The sequence below is a fragment of the Rhinoraja longicauda genome, chromosome 12 (genome assembly GCF_053455715.1).
Source record: "Rhinoraja longicauda isolate Sanriku21f chromosome 12, sRhiLon1.1, whole genome shotgun sequence".
Classification (NCBI taxonomy): Eukaryota; Metazoa; Chordata; class Chondrichthyes; order Rajiformes; family Arhynchobatidae; genus Rhinoraja; species Rhinoraja longicauda.
In genome coordinates, this window is record NC_135964.1 from 16,294,103 (window position 1) to 16,321,304 (window position 27,202).

At 42.1% G+C, this 27,202-nt stretch overlaps 1 protein-coding gene across 2 annotated transcripts in view; it reads left to right on the forward strand.

Moving 5' to 3' along the window:
• Positions 1-27,202, forward strand: part of gap43 (growth associated protein 43) — a 199,226-nt gene that overhangs the window by 127,853 nt on the left and 44,171 nt on the right. For both annotated transcript variants that reach the window (XM_078409125.1, XM_078409124.1), the window contains exon 2: positions 3,368-3,962. In XM_078409125.1, the coding sequence (XP_078265251.1) occupies positions 3,368-3,962 (595 nt within the window). The remainder of the gene's footprint in view (positions 1-3,367; positions 3,963-27,202) is intronic.

A 27,202-nucleotide genomic window follows, 5' to 3' on the forward strand; every position in this document is an offset into this window, starting at 1 on the left:
AGACTTTTGACATTGTACATAGAAACATAGAAACATAGACAATAGGTGCAGGAGGAGGCCATTCGGCCCTTCGAGCCAGCACCGCCATTCATTGTGATCATGGCTGATCGTTCACAATCAATAACCCGTGCCTACATATACAAGATGAAGGGAATAACGTTTAGTGCATGATAAAGTCCAGTAAAGTCCAATTAAAAATAGTCTGAAGGTCTCCAGTGAGGTAGATGGTAGGTCAGGACCGCTGCCTAGTTGTTAATAGGATGGTTCGCTTGCCTGATAAGTTCTATCGTATCGCATCCTATGATAACAGCTGGGAAGAAACTGTCCCTGAATCTGGAGGTGTGCATTTTCATACTTCTGTACCTCTTGGTTGGATACATAGATGATTTTTGCATGTTGATATACTTCATATTATATATAATTTTATCAATTTCAAACAGAAGAAGAAAATAGAATTATTACAGTAAAGTGTACAATTCTACCAACCTTAAATTTAGTGCGAAGAGAGTCTTTTAGGACAGTTAGATCAATACTTGATAAGCAAGGGGATGTGGAAGATTTTATATAGGCAAGAATAGGAATGTAGGGCGGTACTGTGGTGCAGTGGTAGAGATGCTGCCTTACAGTGCCAGAGATCAAGTTTCGATCCTGACTATGGGTGCTGCTGTATGGAGTTTGTACGTTCTCCCTGTGAGCATGTGGGTTTTCTCTGGGTGCTCTGGTTTCCTCCCCTACTCCAAAAATGCGCAGCTTTGGAGCTTAATTGATTTCTGTAAATTCTCCTTAGTGTGTAGGATGGAACTAGTGTAAGGGTGATCACTGCTCAAAGGGCCTGTTTCTATGCTGTATCTCTAAACGTTTCGGGTCGAGACCCTTCTTCAAAATGCTGGAGTAACTCAGCAGGACAGGCAGCATCTCGGGAGAGAAGGAATGGGTGACGTTTCGAGACCCTTCTTCAGTCTGAAGAAGGGTCTCGACCCGAAACGTCACCCATTTCTTCTCTCCCGAGATGCTGCCTGACCTGCTGAGTTACTCCAGCATTTTGTGAATAAACAGGAACAGGCCTTTCAGCCCACAATGTCTGTGCTGAACATAATGCCAAATAAAATTAATTTCCCCTACTGACATGTAATCAAGAACTCTAATTTCCTACATATCCATGCGCCTATCTAAATGCCCCTGTGTTATCTGCCACTACCACCACTCCTGGCAATGCGTTCCAGGTCCCCACACTCTCAGTGTAATACAACTTGGCCCGCATGCCTCCGTTAAACTGTCTCCTCCCACTTTGTAGCTATACTCTCATATTTAGTTTAGTTTAGTTTAGTTTACAATAGACAATAGACAATAGTTGCAGGAGTAGCCCATTCGGCCCTTCGAGCCAGCACCACCATTCAATGTGATCATGGCTGATCATTCTCAATCAGTACCCCGTTCCTGCCTTCTCCCCATACCCCCTGACTCCACTATCCTTAAGAGATATGCATGGAAACAGACTCTTCTTGCCGATCAATGATCACCCGTGCACTAGTTCTTTCCTACACCATAGAGACAATACACTACACTGCAACATCCTACACTACAGAAGCCAATTGATGTAGAAACCTGCATGTCTTTGGAGTGTGGGAGGAAACCGGAGAACCAGGGGAAAACCCATGCCATCACAGGGAGAACATACAAACTCCACACAGACAGCACCCATACAGGATTGAACCTGAGTCTCTGGTGCTGTGAGGCAGTGGGTTTCCACTGCGCCACTGTGCCGTCCACATTTCTAGTGTTGAACATTTCCACTCTGAGAAAAATGTTCAGGCTGTCTGTCCTAACGATGTCTCTCATAATTTTATATACTCCTATCAAGTCTCTCCTCAACCTTCAAGAAAACAATTCAAGTTTATCCAACCTCTCCTTGCTGAAACTCTCTAAACCAGGCAGCAACTTGTGTAGTGAGTAACTCATGCTTTGTGTTCTCAAAATATTTTGTTTTCCAGTTTCATTTCTACTATCAATTTTATGAATGACCTGTGACCAAATGCAACAATTTAATGGTTTGAAATTCTGAAATAATGACAGTAATTTGAAAATATAAATGGTAACCCATAATATTTACATTATTTTAAAAGTCCATGATTAATATTGAAAACACCAATTCATAGAATCTTTTTACTCTCTACAATTCTGAAGGTGTCAAAATGTTGATTTGCAGAGGAACCTTCATTGGCGTTACAATAGTAATCTTGACATGAATATAAACTATTGGGCTTTCTTTAAATAAGAAAATCAATGCTTAGAAATTTCAGAGATCCTATGATTAAAACTGCAGCATAAAATCTGTTATTTGCCTTGCACTAAATAAGCAGAAATAAAGGTTTTCTATGACAACCAATCTCACATGGACCGTGGTAAGGAGAACCTACAATTTAGATTGGAGAAATGCTTTAGAATTATTTTATGTGGCAACTGATATATAAATATATATATCGATTTGTTAAATAAATGAATAGTAGGTCAAAGCTCAAAATATCATATGATACATTAATAGTGCATTTATGGTTAACTTCCTATTGTAGTCAAGCATTGATTTGACAAGTAATGGTGTGGCACTCAGTAAAGACAATAACAACATAGGGGACATGTGCCAACATTAATGGGTGTAGACCAATACAGCAACATTGAATTCCAGAATATTCTGTGAACCTGGGTCTAGAATGTCGTCCTTCCTCCCAACAACCCTGGATTTCTCTCTTCCAATGAGGAATACCCGGAAAGCATGGAAACCAAGGAGTCCTTATTTTCAGTAGTTGGTCACAGATAGGCATTAGTCTCTTGTATATGTTAGATAGGGGCTCCCAGGCTGTTTAAGGCCTAGATGTCAAGGCTGGGCCTTATTGTAACAGTGCAGGAGGCTACAGACAGAAAGATCAGGTTGGGAGTGGGATTGGGGAAGTGGCAGGTGACAGGAAGCCCAAGATAGACGCAAAATGCTGGAGTAACTCAACGGGTCAGGTAGCATCTCTGGAGAAAAGGAATAGGTAAAAGGCTGAAAGATAGGGGGGAGTGGTGGAGGTGGGGGAACTGGAGACGAGAAAAGGCCAGCACAAATAAGGACCAGCAACAGATGACCTCAGGAAGGATGGAGTCCATAATGGTCCATTGTAGGGAAGATGTGCTAATGAGAGGGATACCAGGATGTGAACAGAACTGGTTTTTATACTTTACAGGTATTCCTCATTGGTGGCTACACAAAACTTAAAGCACAAGAAATTAGTCAGAAAGCAATGGAAGGGGATTATGACAAAATAATGTCTTGCAGAATATTTCAGTACTTGGTGTTTTGACCATGTTTTTGGTGTGACTTTGATTCCAGGCTGAGAAGAATGATGAGGCCAATGCCAAAGCCGACCAAGAGACCGCCAAACCAGAAGACAAGGCCCACAAGGCTGCCACCAAAATCCAGGCCAGCTTCCGTGGCCACATAACACGAAAAAAGCTGAAGGGGGAGAAGAAAGGAGAAGCGGCCGCCGTGAAGAAAGTGGAAGGTGGAGAGAAAAAGGAAGAAGCTAAAGTAACGGAAGCTACCAAGGAGCAAGAGGCCAAAGCAACATTGCCGGCAGCAACTGATTCGAAAAAGAAGACAGAGGAAGCAGAAAAGGCAGCGGGCAACCCTGAAGCAACCCCCTCGGACGCTGGAAAAGCGTCGGAGGCAAAGGAGGCGCCGACGGAAAACTCGGCGAAGGCGACGGCAGCGGCGACAGATGACAAAGCTGCTCCTGGCAAGAAGGATGCTGAGGGGACAGGCCGTGCCGCAAGTCCAGCCGCTGAAAGTGCCCCGTCTTCAAACGTCAGCTCCAGCCAGGACAAGGAGAAGAAACAAGCAGAGGCGCCTGCCACTGTGGCCAGTGAAGGAGCAACAAAGCCCCAAACGGAGACAGCTGCCAGCACCACAGCACCAGAGAAAACAGGTAAGAAATGTCATTGAACGTCTCAAAACACAGACATCCCCCGGCATTCACAATAGGAGACTCGCTCAAACTCGCACATATGCAAACAATTCTGTGCTCAGGCCCTGGAGCAATCGAGGCAGTTCGTTATTTCCACAACTGTGTGCCCTCACTCAAGTTTACATCGGAAACAAGCCTGCAATGGAGGCGTGCTTACCCAGAAGGCCACGCGCCTCAGAAAGTGCCCTGGATGTTGTTCATACTCTCAGTGAGTTATTATGGGCAGGGGATGGGGATGGGGATGGGGATTCCGACTTAAGTAAAACCTGATTTACGTAGCCATTCACGATGCGTGCAAAGTTTTATTTGCACAGTCTTTCAGAATGATGACAAGGTAAGTGCCAGCCATGAAGATTTTTCCAAAACAAAGGCAAAGCAATATTGTCCTTTCTTTAAACATCTAGAATCAGAATCAGAATCAGAATTACCTTTATTGTCATCCAAAAAAACCCAAATCTTTTGGACGAGATTTGCAATTGATTAATTGCAATTATAAATGATGAAGCAAAAATGCTGGGCTTCATTTCAGAACGCATCTGCAAAAACAGGCTCAAAATTACACTTTTTGTTGCCAATATTGTTACCATTTCATCACTAATAATTTTTTTTCCAGCAAGCTGACGATTGCAACTCAGCAGGATTGAAACTCGGAGGTGAAAACTCACACCATTAATCATTGGATAACCGTTATAATTTTCTGTTGAAATTAGATTGCGTAGAATCAATGGTCAGCACATGAATTTCATGAATCACTTCACTGAACTGACTTATTACAATCTGAACTTCTGAAGCAGCAAATATATTTTGGAACCATATGTTTAAATGTTGCGTGTAATAAACTCTGAGGTACTTGCTGCAACAGGACAGCTTTGAGTCGGGAATTCTTAGTTTTGCATGCTATTTTTTTCTGCATTTACCATATCTGCTTTGACGAGTTAAAGTTTTCACAAGGACGCCTGAGCCAGCAAAATGCACATTCCGGTAAGATACAGTCATTGGTATGTTTAGTTTAGTTTAGAGCTACAGCGTGGAAACAGACCCAATGGACCACTGTCCGTGCCGACCCGTATGCTAGCACTACCCTGCACACTAGGGACAATTTACAATCTTTACTGAAGCCAGTGAACCTACAGACCTACATGACCTTGGAGTGAGGGAATAAACCGGAGCACCCAGGGAAACCCCACGTAGGTCACGGAGGAGAACGAGCAATCTCCATACAGACAACACCTGTAGTCAGGATTGAACCCTGGTCTCTGGCGCTGTAAAGCAGCAACTCTACCCCTGCGCAACTACATATTTAAGCAGTAACATTAACACAACAGATGCTGAAATTTATCGTTTCCGAGTTAATATATTGGGTAGGTGATTGTGGAGATTTCCTCTATTCACAAAATTAACAGATTGATAAATATGCTAAAATAACACACACAAGAATTTCAAACAGTTAAGTAAACTGACATTAACTCAATGCGCCGGAGGAACTCAATGGGCCAGGCAGTAACTCAGGCAAGAATGGACAGATAACGTTTGCGGTCTCGGGCCTACTTTAGATTCTGAAGATCCTTCTTGAGTTTAAAGATGGGTCCTGACCTGAAATGTTGCCTGTCCATTCCCTCGACAGATGCTGCCAGACCTGGTGAATATCTCTAACTCTTTGTATTTTGCTTAAGATTCCAGCATCTGCAATTCCTTGTGTCTTCAAATAAACTAATATGTTTTTAAAGTTACACGGTTAAATTCAATCCCTGAACAGTTTACAATCCAGCGGTTTGAACGTTGATTTCTCTAATTTTAAGTAACCCTACTAGTTCCATTGTTCTCTTCCTTGTACCGCTTCATCATCACCTCTTTCCCAGCCAACTATGGCACATTATGGGCTCTACCTTGGTCATCTGTTGCTGGCTCTGATTTGTTCTGGCCTTTTCTTACCTCCAGTTCCCTCCCCTGTACTTTCAGTCTGAAGAAGGGTCCAGACCCAAGACGTCACCCATCCTTGTTCTCCAGAGATGCTGCCTGATCCGTTGGGTTACTCTAGCACTTTGTGTCTATCTTTGGTATAAACCAACATCTGCAGTTCCTTTCTACATATCTCTGTTCATATCTTCTCCAATTATGAGTTGTCTTTTACTTTTCTTAATTGGTCCAATGGAATCATATTTAACAGCAGACAATAAAAGGCGAAAAAGGGGAACTCTGACCAATTGCTGAGCAAAATAACAATTTTTGCAGTGAAATTCATTAACTTTTTAAAGAAACATAGCATTGGAACATGATAAAAGATTTTATTCAGAGATGTGAGCTTTATTCAATTCAAAACAATTTTAGTAAAATTTCATTTGCCTTTTAAATTACAAATCTTCACTTTGGTAGTGAGTTCCATGGCTATCAATCTGTGTAAATAATATTTGCCAGTAAGAAAATAGAAGAAAATAAAAAGCTTTGCAAATAAATATATATATATTACTATATTTATGCAGTCTGTTTGGAAATTACTAAACTCAAACATTTTCGTAAATGTTGCCAATGGCATTTCTAAAAGGAAAGCCAAGTGTTATTCCTGACTTACTCTGCATGTTTAGCCATTAAACAGGCGCCAGTGTGTTCATTAATTTTATGTTAATTAAATTACATGGCTCGTTATTTGAACATTGATATTCATGATTGGTTTCTCCTTATGAATATTGGAAACTCACAAAGAGATAATGTTGAATGTAAAATACAAATAATGATTGAAGTACTATATTGAGGCTTTAAAGAAGAGAATGGAGACCAGATTTAAAATAATAGCAGGCAAAATTGTGACATGCTTTACTTTGTGAGCGTTTGATCGCACTGCTTGAATTTTTTAGTATCAGTTTAGTTTATTGTTATGTGTACAGTTAAAAGCTTTTGTTGCATGCTATCCAGTCAGTGGAAAGACTACAACAAAGTAATCCACAGTGTGCAGATACAGGATAAAGGGAATAACATTCGGTGCAAGATTGTCCAGTAATGTCCGATTAAAGATAGTCCAAGGGTCTCAAATGAGGTAGATGGCAGATCAGGACTGCTCTCTAGTTGGTGATGAGGATGGTTTAGTTGCCTGGTAACGGCTCGGAAGAAACTGCCCCTGAATCTGCAGGTGTGCGTTTTTCATACTTCAGTACCTCTTGCCTGATAGGAGAGGGGAGAAGAGGGAGTGACTGGGGTGAGATTTGTTTTCCTGTTGGGCCAAGCCTCTCCTGCAATGGTGCAACACCCTCTCCTCCCCCCTCCTCTCTCTCCCCCTCCCCCCTCCCCCCTCACCTCCTCCCTCCCCCTCCCCCTCCCTCCACCTCTCCCCCTCCCTCCACCCCTCCCCTCCCCCCTCCCTTCCTCCCCCCTTCCCTCCACCCCCCTCCTTCCTTCCCTCCCTAGGAGGTAAATTTAAACTTTAAAATGTGAATAACTTTAAAAATATAACACCGATTTCAATGAAACTTCTTCCATTAGCACCAAAGGGAGTGAGTAAGGTGGGCCTAAAATTGTCGCGCTATTGTGTACCGTTTTAGCTGTAGTTCAGGAACAAACAAACGAGAGTTTTAGTATATAGATGATGTGTTCCCTACTTATTCAATGGTAAAAGAAATGGTACTACAAAACTGCCAAAAGAAAAAAATAAATTCCTCTGTTCAAAAAGGAAGATGGAGCTAACTAACCCAACGAACTTGAGGCTGATTTATTCACAAAATGCTGGAGTAACTCAGCAGGTCAGGCAGCATCTCGGGAGAGCAGGAATGGGTGACGTTTCGGGTCGAGACCCTTCTTCAGATTGAAGAACTTGAGGCTGATTTGTTTAACTTCACTTTCATGAAAGGTAGAAAATCTTTGCTAATTGAAGGAATTCATTAAAAAATAAAAGATAGTGTAATTAAAAATGGGTTTCTAAAAAATAACATCATCGTGACTAACTTAACTGAATTCTTTAAAAATAAAGGTGACGATGCCTGAAATATTAAATGTGTGGAACCATCTAAAAGCACAGTGCGTTTTTTTTTAGTGCGACATCCTCTGAATGCAAAGTTCATAATGATGTGTTTTTGATGAGTAGGTTACTTCAGTGAGAAGAGAGTTCTGGTTATATAAAGCCTGAAAATAATTTAGCTCAATTTGAACCCAGAGGTGTTAAATTACAATAAAACGAACTTCAAGGGGATGAGGCGTGAATTAGTTATAATGGTTGGGAAATAAAACTGAAAATCAGAAGCAATGACCAACACTTACAGAACGAAACAAACCTGTAGTTTTGTCGCCTATCCATTCTCTCCACAGATGCAGCCTGACCCGCTGAGTTGCTCTAGCACTCTGTGTTTTCCTCAAGATTCCACCACCTGCAGTCCCTTGTGTCTCCACTTTATAGAACTGGTATAGATTATATTATAGGGTGTGGGAGGAGAGCACGAGGCAAGAAAAGTCTAGGACCAATCAAGGCTGGCCACAAATGACCTTGGGTAGGCGGTACCTGGTAGACCCATTGTTGGCGAGGTGTGATCTCATGAGAAACAATGTGGACAACAATGGAACTGGTAAAACAACTGAGGTGGAGGAAGGGGGCAAGGAGGGAAGGCAGGGGAGTATGGGATGGTTACTTAAAATTAGAGAATTCAGTGTTCACACCGATGGATTGTCAGCTACCCAAACAAAATATGAGGTGCTGTTCCTCCAATTTTCCTGTGCCCTCACTATGGCAACGGAGGAGGCCCATGAGAGAATGGGAATGGGAAGGGGAGTTCAAATATTTGGCAACTGGGAGATCCTGTAGGCCTAAGCAGATCAGGCATAAGTGTTCAGCGAAACGGTCGCCGTGTCTATGTTTGGTCTCGCCGTTGTGCAGGAGCCCACATTGGGAAGACGGGATCATAAGGTAATAAGGTCATAAGGGATAGGAGTAGAATTAGGCCATTCGGCCCATCAATTCTACTCCGTCATTCAATCATGGCTGATCTATCTCTCCCTCCTAACCCCATTCTCCTGCCTTCTCCCCATAACCTCAGGCACATGTAATGCAATAGATGAGGTTAGAGGAGGTACATGTGAACCTCTGTCGAACAAGAAAAGTAGTCTGGTTTTCTTATATTAGGAAAAATAAAAGATGGTACTAGATCAAAGGGAAAGATGCATAACATTGCCCTAAAAAAGCTGGATGCCTGAGGATTGCAAAAAATATCAGAAATCACCAAAATATTGATGGCGACAAAAATATTAGAATCCACGAGTAGCTTAGCAAGAAGCATGAAAGCTTTAATTCACATGCAGAAAAAGAAGGGGTGAGCGGGAGTGAATGGGAAACCCTTTACAGGAAATGCAGGAGAAATATTGGTGGAGAATAAGAAAATACCAAGGGCATTATTTTACATCTGCCTTCATGGAAGAGGGCACAGGATCCTGGGAGCAGAGGAGAATTGCAGGTCTAGAACGAGCTGAACAGAAATTAGCATTAGTGAAAAATTAGTATTGAATCCACAAGGATTGAAGGCCCACGTCTTAGTGTTTCGCAAGAGACGGCAATAGAGATAATTGGATTGCATTTTCGGAAAATCCGTAGATTTTAATCCTGTTTCCCCAGATGAGACAGTACCAAATACAGCCCTGCTATTTAAGAATTAAAGAGATTAGAAAACAGAGAGTTATCCATCAATTATTTTGACATTAATGATTGGAACATGCGGACATTTATTATTAAGGAATTGTTAACAAGCACTTAGAAAATATTAATAGGATTGGCCAGAAACAACATGGATTTATGAAAGACAAATTTGTTGAGGTTTTTTGAGCTGCTAATAGTAGAATTGATAATGGAAATATTGATTGTTATGGTTCATTTAGATTTTCAACTGGTCTATGGTAATGTGCCACAAAAGAATTTATTAAACAAAATTAGAGCTTGGAGTATTAATTCTAATGGACTACTGTGGAACGAGGAATACTTAATGCGCAGAAATTAGGGAGTGGGAATAAATGGGTAATTTTGGTGTCGATTGGCTTTGGCTAGTGGGATAGTTGACGTTAGTTTAGTTAATGTAACTAAAAATCGAAATTAGACACAAAATGCTGGAGTAGCTCAGCGGGTCAGGCAGCATCTCTGGAGAGAAGGAATGGGTGACGTTTCGGGTCGAGACCCTTCTTCAGACTGATGTCAAGGAAGGGGGCGGGACAAGATGTTCTAGTGGCCAGAGATCCTAGGGTGACGGAGGAACTGAAGGAAACTTACATTATGCAGGAAATGGTGTTGGGTAGACTGATGGGACTGAAGGCTGATAAATCCCCAGGGCCTGATGGTCTGCATCCCAGGGTACATAAGGAGGTGACTCTAAAAATCATGGACGCATTGATGATCATTTTCCAATGTTCTATAGATTCAGGATCAGTTCCTGTGGATTGGAGGGTAGCTAATGTTATCCCACTTTTTAAGAAAGGAGGGAGAGAGAAAACAGGATATTATAGACCTGTTAGTCTGAGATCAGTGGTGGGGAAGATGCTGGAGTCAATTATAAAAGACGAAATTGCGGAGCATTTGGATAGCAGTAACAGGATCGTTCCGAGTCAGCAAGGGGAAATTATGCTTGACTAATCTTCTGGAATTTTTTTGAGGATGTAACTAGGAAAATGGACAGGGGAGAGCCGGTGGATGTAGTGTACCTTGACTTTCAGAAAGCCTTCGACAAGGTCCCACATAGGAGATTAGTGTGCAAAATTAGAGCACATGGTATTGGGAGTAGGGTACTGACATGGATAGAAAATTGGTTGGCAGACAGAAAGCAAAGAGTGGGGATAAATGGGTCCCTTTCAGAATGGCAGGCAGTGACTAGTGGGGTACCGCAAGGCTCGGGGCTGGGACCGCTGCTATTTACAATATACATTAATGACTTGGATGAAGGGATTAAAAGTAACATTAGCAAATTTGCAGATGACACAAAGCTGGAGGGCAGTGTGAACTGTGAAGAAGATGCTATGAGGTTGCAGGGTGACTTGGACAAGCTGTGTGAGTGGGCGGATGCATGGCAGATGCAGTTTAATGTGGATAAGTGTGAGGTTATCCACTTTGGTGGTAAGAATAGGAAGGGAGATTATTATCTGAACGGTGTCAAGTTAGGAAAAGGGGACGTACAATGAGATCTGGGTGTCCTAGTGCATCAGACACTGAAAGGAAGCATGCAGGTTCAGCAGGCAGTGAAGAAAGCCAATGGAATGTTGGCCTTCATAACAAGAGTTGAGTATAGGAGCAAAGAGGTCCTTCTACAGTTGTACAGGGCCCTAGTGAGACCGCACCTGGAGTATTGTGTGCAGTTTTGGTCTCCAAATTTGAGGAAGGATATTCTTGCTATTGAGGGCGTGCAGCGTAGGTTTACTAGGTTAATTCCCGGAATGGCGGGACTGTCCTATGTTGAAAGACTGGAGCGACTAGACTTATATACACTGGAATTTAGAAGGACGAGAGGGGATCTTATTGAAACATATGATTATTAAGGGGTTGGACACGTTAGAGGCAGGAAACATGTTCCCAATGTTGGGGGAGTCCAGAACCAGGGGCCACAGTTTAAGAATAAGGGGTAGGCCATTTAGAACAGAGATGAGGAAAAATGTTTTCAGTCAGAGAGTTGTAAATCTGTGGAATTCTCTGCCTCAGAAGGCAGTGGAGGCCAGTTCTCTGAATGCTTTCAAGAGAGAGCTAGATACTCTTAAGGATAGCGGAGTCAGGGGGTATGGGGAGATGGCAGGAACGGGGTACTGATTGAGAATGATCAGCTATGATCACATTGAATTGTGGTGCTGGCTCGAAGGGCCGAATGGCCTATTCCTGCACCTATTGTCTGTTGTCTATTGACAAAGATAGAATGTAGTTGGAGACAGTAAGATTAGTGGGAGAACTGGGAAGGGGGAGGGGGAGGGGATGGAGAGAGAAAGCAAGGGCTATCTGAAGTTAGAGAAGTCAATGTTCATACTGCTGGGGTGTAAACTATATCAGTCTGAAGAAGGGTCTCGACCCAAAATGTCAGACATCAGTATGAAGAAGGGCCTCGACCCGAAACGTCACCCATTCCTTCTCTCCAGAGATGCTGCCTGACCTGTTGAGTTACTCCAGCACTTTGTGGCTATCTTCAATTTAAACCAGCATCTGCAGTTCTTTCCTACTAAAAATTGAGATTCAATAGGTAGAATAATGTAAGAAGATCTCCTTGAAAGATACAAAAGTCTTACATGGTTCTCCAGAGATGCTGCCTGTCCCGCTGAGTTACTCCAACATTTTGTGTCTCAATTTTAGTTACATACTATCTATTTTTTGTGTCTTTCTTACATCTTTGTCGAAGCAGTATTGATGATTTCCTTAGCTGAGATGTCGGGAATCTGGCTTTATGGGCTCAAAATGAGGGGTCATCCAAGCAAGATATGGAAGAAAAGAAGAATGGGCAGCAAGGTGGCGCAGCAGGTAGAGCTGCTGCCTCACAGCGCCAGAGACCCGGGTTCAACCCTGACCTCAGGTGCTGTCAGCGTGGAGTTTGCCCGTTCTCCCTATGACCGTGTGGGATTGCTTCAGATGCTCCATTTCCTCTTGCATCACAAAGACATGTGGGTTTGTTGGTTAATTGGACTCTGTAAATTACCCCTAGTGTGTAGGGAGTGGATGAGAAAGTGGGATAACATTGAACTGAGGAAAGACGTTCTTGCCTTAGAGGGAGTACAGCGAAGGTTCACCAGATTGATCCCTGGGATGGCGGGACTTGCATATGAAGAAAGACTGGATAGACTAGGCTTGTACTCGCTGGAATTTAGAAGACTGAGGGGGGATCTTATAGAAACATATAAAATTCTTAAGGGGTTGGAGAGGCTAGATGTGGGAAGATTGTTCCCGATGTTGGGGGAGTCCAGAACCAGGGGTCACAGCTTAAGGATAAGGGGGAAGTCTTTTAGGACCGAGATGAGAAAACATTTCTTCACACAGAGAGTGGTGAGTCTGTGGAATTCTCTGCCACAGAAGGTAGTTGAGGCCAGTTCATTGGCTATATTTAAGAGGGAGTTAGATGTGGCCCTTGTGGCTAAAGGGATCAGGGGGTATGGAGAGAAGGCAGGTACAGGTTACTGAGCTGGATGATCAGCCATGATCATATTGAATGGCAGTGCAGTCTCGAAGGGCCGAATGGCCTACTCCTGCACCTATTTTCTATGTTTCTATGTTTCTATGAACTAGGGTGATAAGGTGATTGGTGGGCAGAAGGGCCTGTTTCCATGCTGTATCTCTAAACTACACTGAAGGAAATTTCTGCTTCAACAGAGCAGAGAATCTTGAAAAGAGCTGAGGGGCTTAGTATATTCATGATAGAGATAGATTTTTTTTTAGTTATTAAGGGAATTGAGGATAATGTAACGCTTGCAGGAAAGTAGTGCTGATTTAAAACGTAAACTATGAATTCACTGAATGATGGAGTAGGTGCAAGAAGCCAAAAACGTACCCCTGATTCTGCTATGCATGTCCTTGCAACAGATACAGTGGACAATATAACATAGTGATATGCTACAAATGGATGGCCCATGAAAAAGCCTTTCTATAAACACCACATGGCTTTCAGGCAACTGAACTATACTATCACCAATATCAGAGTGGTCCTGAGGTCTGAAGAAGGGTCCCGACCCGAAACGTCACCTATTCCTTCTCTCCAGTGATGCTGCCTGTCTCGCTGAGTTACTCCAGCATTTTGTGTCTATCTACCATCTACCTTATTGGAGATCCTCACACTATCTTGGCCGGACATTACTGGACTTTATCTTGCACTAATCGTTACTCCCTTAACCCTGTATCCGTACACTGTGGATGCCGATTGTAATCACGTACAGTCTTTCTGCAGACTGGATGGCACGCAACAAAAGCTTTTCATTGTTGCTCGTTGCACATGACAATAAATTAAAGTAAAAAAGCATTAGTTGTGAATTAAGCAGCAAAATAGTTCTGAAAGAAGGCTGCAAAACCTAAACCAAAGAGCAGAAGTTAAGGATATATTTAATTGATCAGAATAAATGTTTACTATCTCCATTAAAAAAATCAGATTTAGCAAAAGAGGTGGTTTTAAATTTCACTTTGAAGTATCGCTAATATTATAGCAAACTGAACTTGTTTACAGTCAGACATGAACAGTTCTTCATGAAGTACCGTAGAAAAATTTTCGACCTAAAAAGTGAATTTTGGTAAGTCTTAATATAGAGCCACAGAGTCACACACCCAAGAGTCTGAAAACATCCAACTACAGTCCAACTAGCCCACGTCGACCAAGATGCCCCATCTACACTAGTCCCACCTGTCTGTGTTTGGCTCATATCCTTCTAAACCTATCCTATCCATGTATCTGTGCAAATGTTTTTTAAATCTTATGATAATACAGTGCCCTCCATAATGTTTGGGACAAAGTTCCATAATTTATTTATATGCCTCTGTACTCCACAATTTGAGATTTGTATTAGAAAAAAATCACATTTGGTTAAAGTACACATTGTCAGATTTTAATAAAGGCCATTTTTACACATTTTGGTTTCACCATGTAGAAATTACAGTAGTGTTTATACATAGTCCCCCCATTTCAGGGCACCATAATGTTTGGGACACAGCAATGTCATGTAAATGAAAGTAGCCATGTTTAGTATTTTGTTGTATATCCTTTGCATGCAATGACTGCTTGAAGTCTGCGATTCATGAACATCACCGGTTGCTGGGTGTCTTCTCTGGTGATGCTCTGCCAGGCATGTCTTACAGCCATCTTTAATGTATGCTTGTTTTGGGGGCTAGTCCCCTTCATTTTTCTCTTCAGCATATAAAAGGCATGCTCAATTGGGTTCAGATCGGGTGATTGACTTGGCCTCTCAAGAATTGATCATTTTTTAGCTTTGAAAAATTCCTTTGTTGCTTTAGCAGTATGTTTGGGATCATTGTCTTGCTGTAGAATGAACTGCTGGCCAATGAGTTTTGAAGCATTTGTTTGAACTTGAGCAGATAGGATGTGTCTATACACTTCAGAATTCATTATGCTACTACCATCAGCAGTTGTATCATCAATGAAGATAAGTGAGCCAGTACCTTCAACAACCATATGTGCCCAGGCCATAACACCTCCACCACACTATTTCACAGATGAGGTGGTATGCTTTGGATCTTGGGCAGTTCCTTCTGCGGGGGGGGGGGGGGGGGGGGGGGGACGGGGGGACGACGACTATGTGTAAACACAGCTGTAATTTCTACATGGTGAAACCAAAATATATAAAAAATACTCTTTAATAAAATCTGACAATGTGCACTTTAACCACATGTGATTTTTTTCTATTACAAATCTCAAATTGTGGAGTACAGAGGCAAATAAATAAATGATGGGTCTTTGTCCCAAACATTATGGAGGGCACTGTACCTGCCTCAACTATCTCCTCTGACAGCTTGTTCTATATACCTACCACCCTTTGTGTAAAAAAAGTAGCCCCTCAGGTTCCTATTAAATCTCTCCTCTTCACCTTAAACCTATGTCCTTTGATTCGCGATAACCCTACTCTGGGTAAAAGACTGTGCATTTATCCTATTTATTCGATTTAATGGTCTTATACACGTCCATAAGATCACCCCTCATATATGGGAACTCAACCACTATTAACTGCTAAACACCATCAAATTAACAATGCATGAAAAAAAATTGGCTACAATATTGACTTTCTGTGAAACCTGTCATCGCAGTTATTACTTGAAGAGGGACTATTTCTTGAATAACCGAGCACCTTGTCTCAAAACTAATTAAGGCTTTCCCTGAGATAATAGGACTCTGTGTAATTACCTCCTGAAGCATATATTTAAGTGCTTGTACTGCAGAGCGGGCCAGAGTATAACATCTAATTGTCTAGATTGAAATTTAACACTTTCCTTCCCAGAGGTTTTGGATTTGCACAATCCAAGAGTGCTTTGATATTGAAGTACTGCAGTGAGTAAGTAATTCACAAGAAAGCCATTGTCGGCAGCAGCCCAGAGCTGCATGACTAAATAATCCATTTGATGGTGTTCCTCGAAGAATGAATTCAACCATATTGGGAGCACTCGAACAGGCAAACAGAAATTCATTGAAAGATCCAGCATTACAATGAAGTGGCTATTGTGAATTGTTTTGGACCTCATATCTGAGGAAGGATGTGCTGGCATTGGAGAGGGTCCAGAGGAGGTTTACGAGAATGATCCCGGAGAATGATTGGGTTAACATGTGATGAGCATTTGACAGCACAGGGCCTGTACTCGCTGGAGTTTGGAAGGATGAGGGGGACCTCATTGAAACCTACCGGATAGTGAAAGGCCTGGATAGAGTGGATGTGGGGAGGATGTTTCCACTTGTGGGCGAGTCCAGGACCAGAGGCCATGGCCTCTGAATAAAAGGAAGTACCTTTGGAAAGGAGATGAGGAATTCCTTGAGTAAAAGGGTGGTGAATCTGTGTAATTCATTGCCGCAGACTGCTGTGGAGGCCAAGTGAATGGACATTTCTACCCTATTTATTCTCCTCATGATCTTTGAAGAAATCATACCACACCTTTATTTGGCGTTTAGTCAGAACACAATTTTTAAACCACATTATTACATGTATTCCAGCATTATTTTTTTTAAAAAACCATTCCTGCTTTATTTCCCGTCTTGAACGTCTTCCCATCAGTCTTCTGGAAGCAACTGACTGGCACTGCCCAGTTCCAGCAACACGCTCAGCTAACTAGTCATGTGTGGGTTTTGATGTTAAATAACAATTGATTATTCAGTATCAAAGGCATCACTGCAGGTCCTAAAGTTGCTCTCAGAAGACTGCCAAACTTGCTTTTAGTTGCCATGTTCACACTGGGGAATTTTCTTCCTAATCCATTCCACCGCACTTTCCCTCTTTAAGATTCCCCTTAGAATTCAGGCTATTGAGGCAAATTTGTCGCTCTGGCTCAGTATTATATTTCCTCCGTGCACTTATGCAAAATGACTTGAGGCTACGTTCCACATTAAGATTGTAATATATTCCACAGGCAGGTACTAAAAGAACCCCAGGCAGATAAATAAAATGAAGTTAGGAAGAGAATAGTGCCGTAAAATGATGGACAGGATAAAATTACAGTCACTCCTAAACAAAAGAGAAAATAAGATATTATGTTGCTTCATTATTTACCAGGAGATAAATCAGTTGGATGCTAGATAGAGAAAGGATTCACACTGAGGGTGGTGAGTACATGGAACAAGCTGCCAGTGGAAGAAGCTGAGACAAGAGCAACATTTAAAAGAGATTTGGCCAGGTACATCGATATGAAAGGTTTAGATAGAGAAATAAACAACTGCAGATTCTAGTTAATACACAAAAGGACACAAAGGGCTTGAGTAACTCAATGGGTCAGGCAGCATCTCTGGAGAACATGGATAGGTCTTGTTTCGGGTTGAGACCGAAGAAGGGTCTTGACCAGAGATGTCACCTTTCCACATTCTCCACAGATGCTGTCTGAGCTGCCGAGATAATCCAGCACTTTGTGTGCTTTAAGGTTTAGATGGATATGGGTCAAACAGAGGTAAATGGGACTGGCATAGATGGGGCATCATGGTTGGCATGGAAGAGTTGGACACAAGAGCCTCTTTCTGTGCTCTTTGACTCCATGACTCTGAAAGAAGAGATCTTTAAAATGAAGGAGAGATGTTAAATAAACAAATTAAACCCAAAGAATAAAACCATTTGACTAGACAAATTATATTGGTCAAATTAAAAGAATCCAAAGGGCAGATATGGATGCCATTACCATTACAATTACCAAAAGAAAAGAGTGTGCGCGGGGCTGATACTAGCTAACATGATTGCTCAACATTTAAGAAGCATTGGGAATCATGCACTGCATCACAGACTGTTCAGCTTAACAGCAAAGATAATAAAAATATATAATGGAATGCAAACCAACAAGCAAAATAATGAAACATCTGAAAACCACATGTATTTTGAACAGTCAGCATAGATTTCAATAGGGCTATTCTTGCCTGACTGACTTCAATTCTTGGAAGTGGTACAATATGAACAGACAAGAATTATGGAGTAGTTGTTATTTATGAATATATCCTAAAGATCTTTGAATAGGTGCCATCTATCAGATTAATGAATAAAACAAGAGCATTCATGGTCAGCAGATAAATTCCCAAATCGATAGCCAGCCAGCTTTAAATGTGGAACTAGATAGTAGTGGTAAAGATAAAGTAAAAATAAGGACACAAGAAACTGCAGATGCTGGAATCTTGAGCAAAACACAAGGTGCTGGATGAACTCAACGGTTCGGGCAGCATTTGGAGAGGGAAATGGACAAATGTTTCGGGTCAGGACCCTTCTTCAGACTCAGTGAAGGAGTAAAAATAAAGTGTTCTGAGTGGAAAATGATGGAATGTGGAGGGCCATGAATTCATGCTGGAACAGCCTACAATGGTTCAATGGTACTTTTATTGTGACATGTACTGAGGTACAACAAAAAAAAAATTTTGCAAACAGTTCAGTAAAAGCATTACTATATATAAGCACATCTTAGATTCTGTACAACTGTATAGGAAAGGTACACTGTGATAGTACACAAGAGTCGCCAGGTTTGGTGCCATTTTCAAGTCCCTAGTTGTAAGTTCAGAGTTTCAGAGCAGTCTGAAGAAGGGTCTCGATCCAGAACGTCACCTATTCCTTTTCTCCAGAGGTGCTGTCTGACCTGCTGAGTTACTCCAGCTTTTTGTGTCTATGTTCAGTTTCTTAACTGGCCATAAATGCCCATTGTCCTGGGGGCGTGGCAGTGTCTTCTTGGCCAAACATAGGTGTTGGTGTCCTCCACTGCTGCTCCACCGCTCCGTGTAGTTGCAGGTTGCTTCTGGTCCACGTGCTCGGTCTCTTTAAGCGCGCAGTTTATGTCACATGATTACATACAAGCCGTCCCTACTATACAGATACAGGGTAAAGGGAGTAACGTTTAGTGCAAGATAAAGTTCATTAAAGACTTCCAATTAAAGATAGTCCAAGGGTATCCAATGAGTAAATGGATGGTCAGGATATCGTTGAGTTGGTGATAGGATGTCCTTTTTTATAAACCAGCATCTGCAGCTCCTTGTTTCTGTTATATGCTTACCTGCACCTTTTCACAAAATCACTGATTGCAATAATCCTATTTGTGTAATAGAAACACTCAGCAAATTTCTAGCATGCAGCTTTTTTTCCAGTTCAGAGCACAGGCGTTGAATGATATTTCCAAAGACTGAAAACTTGGTTGGGAAATCTTTTTAGCAACTTGCATTATTAGAATAGTGTCCCGCTGGCTTCCTTACAGCACGGCTTTACGTAACTCCAATGAAATCCTCTGCTGTTTTACACTCCTGGTGCAAAGTTGTGGCGTTCATTGATTATGTTTCAATCCAGCGTGAAATAACCCAGGAAACCAACTGTGTTGAGATAGCATCCAAACTTTGTCTTTCCACGGGCAGAGATAAAAAAGATTCAAATTGTGAACAGCCTCAAATGACACTTCAACCTGCCTCCTTAGCCTGCATTGACCTATATTGATTCCCAGTTATGGAGTGCTTTAGAATCATAGAGCCATACAGTGTGGAAACAGGCCCTTCCACCCAACTTGCCCACGTCGACCAACATGTCCCATCTACACTAGTCCCACCTTCCTGCGCTTGGCCCATATCCCTCAAAATCTGACCTATCCATATACCTGTCTAAACGTTTCATAAACATTGTGATAGTCCCTGCCTCAACTACTTCCTCCGGCAACTCGTTCCATACACCCAATATCCATTGTGTGAAAAAGTTACCTCTCCTGTTCCTGTTCACCTTAAACCTATGTCCTTTGGTTCTTGATTCCCCTAGTCTGGACAAGTCCACCTGATCTATTCCTATCATGATTTTGTACAATTTCATTTGAAAAGTTGTCTCTTTTGCATGTAGGACTTACTCCGTTCCATTCCCCCGTCAGGGTCTTGCCTTCCCCTTGCACTAATTTCCTTCGGTTCAATAACTGAGAGATATCCATACACTTATGATTCTGACTCCTTGAGGATCACTGATTGTTAAACCCACACTGTTAAGGATGGGTCCTTCCATTGTTAAGACCCCCTTAGCTATGGAAATTCCACCTCATTCTCTACTCTCCCTCCTTTAAAATGCTGCTGAAACACTTTGTTTAACCAAGCAATTTATCCTGGGCCTTTTATATCTGTTACACCCTTTGCCCTGCAGACATACACAGCAGACGGTTTGATTATAATCCACATGCAAACTGGAGGGACAGCACCTCATATTTTGCCTGGGTAGCTTACAACCCAGCAGTATCAATGCTGAATTCTCTAACTTTAAGTAACCTACACAAAAACACTCCCCTCCCCCTTCCTCCATTAAAAATCTGTTAACCAGTTCCACGATGTATCCCACTTGGGATCACACCATCCCTAGACACAATTGGCCTTACAGGGAACCACCCTGCTTGATGTCACCTGTTGGCCAGCCTTAATTTCTCCTGGTCTTTTCTTACTTCCAGTTCCACCCCCAACAATCAGTCTGAAGAAGGGTTGCAACCCAAAACGTCACCCATCCAATTTCTCCAGAGAACCTACCTGACCCTTTGTGTTACTTCAGCATTTTGTGTCTATCTTCGGTATAAACCAGTATCTGCGGTTTATTTTTATTATTACTTCCATTGTTAATTTATTATTTAATGGAAACTTCGGAGGAAACTTCAGAATCAATACCTGTAGGTATTGGAACGAGCTGATCCCAGAAAACAAGCTGCATGAAAAGAAAGCAAATGGTTCAATCATCAAATGAGCAAAGACATCTATATCTACAATGCAATGGAGTTCTTTTATCGATATATGGCTCAGCAACAAAAATTGACTGCAGAAGCATAAATACGAGAAATTCAGCAAAGGCATTTTGAGAGAGACAGAGAAACCAAACCGGATAGTTCCTCCGTCCCTCTCTTTCCCCTCCCTCTTCCCAGTTCTCCCACTGTCTTCCTGTCTCCAACTACATCCTATCTTTGTCCCGCCCCCTCTCCTGACATCAGTCTGAAGAAGGATCTCGATCCGAAACCTCACCCATTCCTTCTCTCCTGAGATGCTGCCTGACCCGCTGAGTTACTCCAGCATTTGGTGATACCTTTGAGAAACCAAAGGTGGTTGCTTTCCATGCCATTGGTCACTAACACCACACCCTCAGTGGCCTCAAGCTTCCTCTAATCCAAATGTCAATTAAAAAAATGAAGATAATTTCTTCCTTTACAAGAGCCAATCTGATCGTGGTGTGAATAAAATGAAATTGAGTTATAGTCACACAGTATGGAAACAGGCCCTTTGGCTCAACTTGCCCACGCCGACTAACAGGTCCCATCTACACTAGTCTCACCTGCCTACGTTTGTGCCATATCTGTCTAAATCTGTGCTATTCATGTACCATTCTAAATGTTTCTTAAGCGTTGCAATAGCACCTGCCTCAACTACCTCCTCTGGCAGCTCATTCCATAATGATACAGAATGGAAAAGAGATTTAAGTAAAAGAGATAAAAGAGTAGAGCAATTGTAGAGGATGATAGTAGATACTCTGGGAAGAGCATGCAAGGAGTCGCCATACTCTGGTGTCAACTTGCATTTAACTTTTCCTCTGGCCATCCCACTAAAAGCAATGGGATATCTATGCATCCTTCTCACCTCATCACACTTCTTCCTCTCCTCTCCTTCATATGACACCTTCTTCAAGCATCTCCTTGTATTTCCTTCCTCTTGACCCCTTTAAATTCTATTGTCTCCCACATTCTCACTAAGTTTCTTTTCAAAATGTCTTCTCTGTTTTGTTCACTCAAGGTCTGCACTGTATGGTCATGAACGGTGCTGATCTAAATTTTAGCAACTGTTGTACGGTACCCTGTGCCCTGCCTGGTGAACCTGTTGTTCCATCTAAACTTTAGTCTTTGGTATGCCTTCTCTTACTTTGTCCGTGATGTGCTGACAGAAGGCTGTGGAGGCCAAGTCAATGGATATTTTTTAAGGTGGAGATTGACGCATTCTTGATTAGTAAGCGTGTCGGGTTGTGGGGAGAAGGCAGAAGAATGGAGTTGAGAGGGAAAGATCGATGAGCTATGCTTGAATGGCAGAGTAGACTTGATGGGCTGAATGACCTAGTTCTGGTCCTAGAATTTATGAACATGAGATCATGAATTCTCTTATAAAATGCTGTTGTCAGGCAACTGAAACATCCCCTCACCAAATGAAAAGCAATCCTGACCTCTCATTGACCACACTGGAGACCCTTGGACTATCCTTAATGGGATTTTACTGGACTCTGTCTTGCACTAACCTTTATCCTGTAACTGTACACTATGGACGGCTTGATTGTAATCATGTATCGTCTTTTCGCTGACTGAATAGCACGCAATAAAAAAAGCTTTTTATTATACCTCGGTACAGGTGACAATAATAAACTGAACTACATGTTCAGAAGAACATAATGCCTCTACTCTGAACAACAGCACCATCTGACACATTCACTACTTAACAAGACAAATGCATCATGATTTCACCTGCATTTCTATTAAATAAAATGATCAACTTCTTACATTTATATTCTTCGTACGTTATTGCTGTTGACAATTACCTTCAAAGTTAATGTTCCTGTAATTGCCCTATATACCACTCAGGTTGGGGAAATGTCTGTCACTAATCAATTTGCCAGAAAGGTGCAAATAAGGAATAATTATCTGTCGAATAATTAGCACATTTCACTTTAGCAGAAGTAAAATGTTCCATAACTTCTCAGCAGCTTAATTAAAAAAGCTTCTTCCAACACTGAATGGTTTTGTAGAGTTATCCAGCCTAACATCTGGCTCATATTACCATCCTGTGCAGCTGGCTAATGGACCTATTAAGCCTCATCCAGATCCCATTGAAGAACATCGTGCCTCTTTTAGGAAAAGAGGCTGAGAGGAGCAGAATTGAGAATCTCAAGTCAAATTGTAACGCAAGGAAAATCCTCAAGATCCAATACTTGTGAGACTTTCTGTTTAGTTTAGTTTAGAGATACAGCATGGAAACAGGCCATTTGGCCTACCGAGTCCTTGCCGACCAGCAATCCCTGTAGCACTATCCGACACACTAGGTATAATTTACAATTTTACTAAGCCAATTAAGCCTGTCTTTGGAATGTGGAAGGAAACCGGAGTTCTCGGAGAAGCCCCACGCAGGTTTGTACGTTGTCCATTGGGAGAACGTATATACTCTGTACAGACAGCGCCCATTGTCAAGATCGAACCCAGGTCTTTGGCACTGTAAGGCAGCAACTTTACCGCTGAGCCACTGTGTCGCCTGTATCTGTACACTGTGGGCGGCTTGATTGTAATCATGTAGTCTTTATGCTGACTGGATAGCATGCAACAAAAAGCTCTTCACTGTACCTCAGTGCACGTGACAATAATAGACTAAACAAAACTAAACTGTAGACAGCAATCCATTTATTTTACCCATCTCCCCCACCACCATCTCACCTGTCTATGGCGGAAATTTCAGAGTTAAGTTTCCTGAAGCTGACCTGGAGGTCATAGAAAGTGAAGAGCAGGAATGAGACAGGATGTCATGTGTATAAAACCACAGATATACCTGGTCAGGCACAGGTTTATCTACCTTCATACATTTTCGGACATCTAGTGCCTCCTCGGCAGTAATAGAGACAGTCCTCAAGATATTACAATTAACTTTCTTCATGTTTCCTCACCTTCTTGCACGATTGTAAAAAACAAAGTCAAAATATTCACTAAGGCTCATGACTATCTTCTGTGGCTCCAGTCATAGATGCCCCAAAGAGTCATTCCTGAGGGGCTCTATTCTCTCTCCAGTTACCATTATTCCCAAAATATATTTAGAAAATCTCTTAGTGTTCTACTTTATCTGATGTGCTGGAGTTATCTCATGCCATCTTTTAGCCTGACTTATTTCCTTCTTACGTATGCTCCTAAATCTCCTGAAGTCCTCCAGGGATACATGTTTCCAGCTGCCTACATCTAGCCCATACCTCCCTCTTTATCTTGACCAGAGCTTCAAGCTCTCTCACTTTCAGGGCAATCTTATTGTTACACGTCTTATTTTTATACATATGTTTAATAGTTGCATGAAGTACATTCTGCACTCTGCCCCATCTATTGTACTTGAGTTTGACTTGATTGTATTTATGCCTGGTCTATCGGATCTGTTCTGATTGCATGCAAAACAAACCTTTTCACTGTACCTCGGTACGCATGACAATAATAAACCCAAACATAAAGTGACCCTGAAATCGGAAAAAAAAAATGATGTCAGTGGGACATTGTCAAACATTGTCTGATTACTATGAATCACACTTGGTGAAACAATGAGATAGCAACAATTAAACAGTTATTGGCAGGTGAGGGGGAAGAGGGTACTGGGAAGTACTGGAGTCAAAGTCACTTGTACAGACTGAGCAGTAATCAGACAATGTTTTGTCTACCTTTTGTGAGATCCTGTTTAATTGTTGCTATCTCATTGTTTCACCAAGTGTGATTCATAGTAAAGTATCACACACATGGTATGAATAAAAAAACGTATCCCGTCATGATGTTATCAAGCTGGAAAGAGTGCAGAGAAGATTCACAAGGATGTTGCCAGGTCTCGGGGGGGGGGGGGCTGAGCTATAGGGAAAGGTTGAGCAGGCTAGGACTCGATTCCTTGGAGCGCAGGAGGATAAGGAGTGATCTTATAGAGGTGTACAAAATCATGAGAGGAATAGATCAGGTAAACACACAGAGTCCCTTGCCTAGAGTTGGGGAATTGAGAACCAGGGGGCATAGGTTTAAAGTGAAGGGGGAAATATTTAATAGAAACCTGAGGGGTAAGTAACTTCTTTACATAATTTTACATGAAGGGAACGAGCTGCAAGAAGAGGTAGTTGAGGCAGGTACTATCACAATGTTTAAGAAGCATTTAGACAGATACATGGACAGGACAAGTTTAGAGGGATATGGGCCAAATGCTGGCAGGTGGGACTAGTGTAGATGGGGCATGTTGGTCGGTGTGGGCAAGTTGGGCCAAAGGGCCCGTTTCCACACTGTATGATTCTATGGCTCTATAAATTCCCAAAACTAAGCAGCGAGACGTCATCAATTCCACAATGGAACAGGCACAATGGGGCTAATGGTGGGAAGCCAGGAGGGATATGCTGGGAGAAAAGAGAAATAACTATATTTTGGGTATTTGGGATTATTGATTGAGGTGAAAGGCCAGAAGAATTTGCTGCTTCTTCAGACTGAAGAAGGGTCTCGACCCGAAACGTTGCCCATTCCTTCTCTCCTGAGATGCTGCCTGACCTGCTGAGTTACTCCAGCATTTTGTGAATAAATACCTTCGATTTGTGCCAGCGTCTGCAGTTATTTTTTTATACTATGGAGAGAGAAGTAATCAGAGCAGATAAGATTTGAAATCAAAGTGAAAAATAAGATTTGAAAACAAATTAAAAATAGGATTTGAAAAAAATTCCAGATTCAGGGATAGTTTATTTCCAACTGTTATCAGGCAACTGAACCATCCTAGCACCAACTAGAGAGAGGTCCTGATCTCAAATCTACCTCATTGGAGACTTTCAGATAACATTTAATCGGACTTTACTGGACTTCATCTTGCACTAAACATTATACCCTTCACCCTGTATCTATCTGTACACAGTGGGCAGGTTGATTGTAATCATGTATAGACTTTTGGCTGACTGGATAGCAGCACGCAACATAAAAGCTTTTCACTGTACCTTGGTACACATGACAATAATAATAAACTTAACTAAACTAAATTAAATTCAACTAAAGTGATTGGAAAAGTGCTAAAATATTGAAGGGAATACAGAGTAGGTTAAAAAAGGGTCTCGACCCGAAAAGTCACCCATTCCTTCTATCCAGAGATGCTGTCTGTCCCGCTGAGTTATTCCAGCATTTTGTGTCTATCTTTGGTGTAAACCAACATCTGCAGTTTCCTCCTACACAGAGTAGGTAGTAACAGACTAATTTCATTGATTGAAACACATTGGCGTGCAAATCGATTGATGCCAGGGCAGGTAAGTTGAAGTGTTTGTTGCACTTTGGATGTATGATTGTTTAGATCGTTGGTCTGTCATAGCAGAATTCATCAGGCTTCAAGGCTCAAGGTATCTTTTTGGTCACATCAATGTGTTGGGCCCGGGACAAATGTGCAGGTATGTGCATGCCCTGCAACCTGAAGCTGATGACACTTATCACCACTGTCCCATCGATGAAGACAGGAGACAGGTTCATGGATCCTTGGCTTTCCCATACTGAAGTCCTTGGTCTTGCTGACTTTGAGAAGAAGATTGTTGATCTGGCACCATTCCATCAGATTTTCAATCTCTCTCCTGTACTCTGATTCATCATCACTCGTTATTTGTCTAACAATGGTGGTATTGTTGGCAAGTGCTCCTGTGTTGATGACTACTTGAGGCCCCGCCCAGAATGGCCAGCTCACCCGCTGGGCGGGCCTTGCCTTCCATGGAATGCAGACAGAGGACCTGCCAGGATGGCTCTCGTCACCCATCACAGACCAAAGATCCGTGCCGCAGACCGGGAACCTGAGCAGAAGGCCCGGCTCTCCTACCCAGAGTGGAAGGAATCGCAATGAGGGCCGTTCTTGGGCCTACCTACATCTTCCAACCATGGATACTGGACAAAGGGCCGATTTCAAGATGGAGGAGAGGATCGGTGCTGCCGGGGCAACAGGCCTTTAAGGCCAAGATAAGACTACACTCTAAGAACTTTGAAATTTTGTTGGCGCCAGAAACATGCCGACTCTTTGTGTAATGTGTTGGTGAATTCTACTATTCCACCACATTCGTTCCACTATTGTACTTACCTATGATTGTGCTGATCTATAGTATGATTTTACTGGATTGTATGCAAAACAAAGATTTCCATTGTGCCCAGGTACACGGGGACATGTGACAATAACTTATCATCATCATTATGCTCTTCATCACCAGGATGGTGTTGCCTCCTATTCATTCTTGGGTGTGGCCGGCAATGAGGAAGTTGAGGATCCGGTTACATAGGGATAAGTGGAGACCCAGTTCCCCGAGTTTGATAACAGGTTTGGAGGGCATGATGGTGTTGAACGCTGAGTGTAGTCAATGAG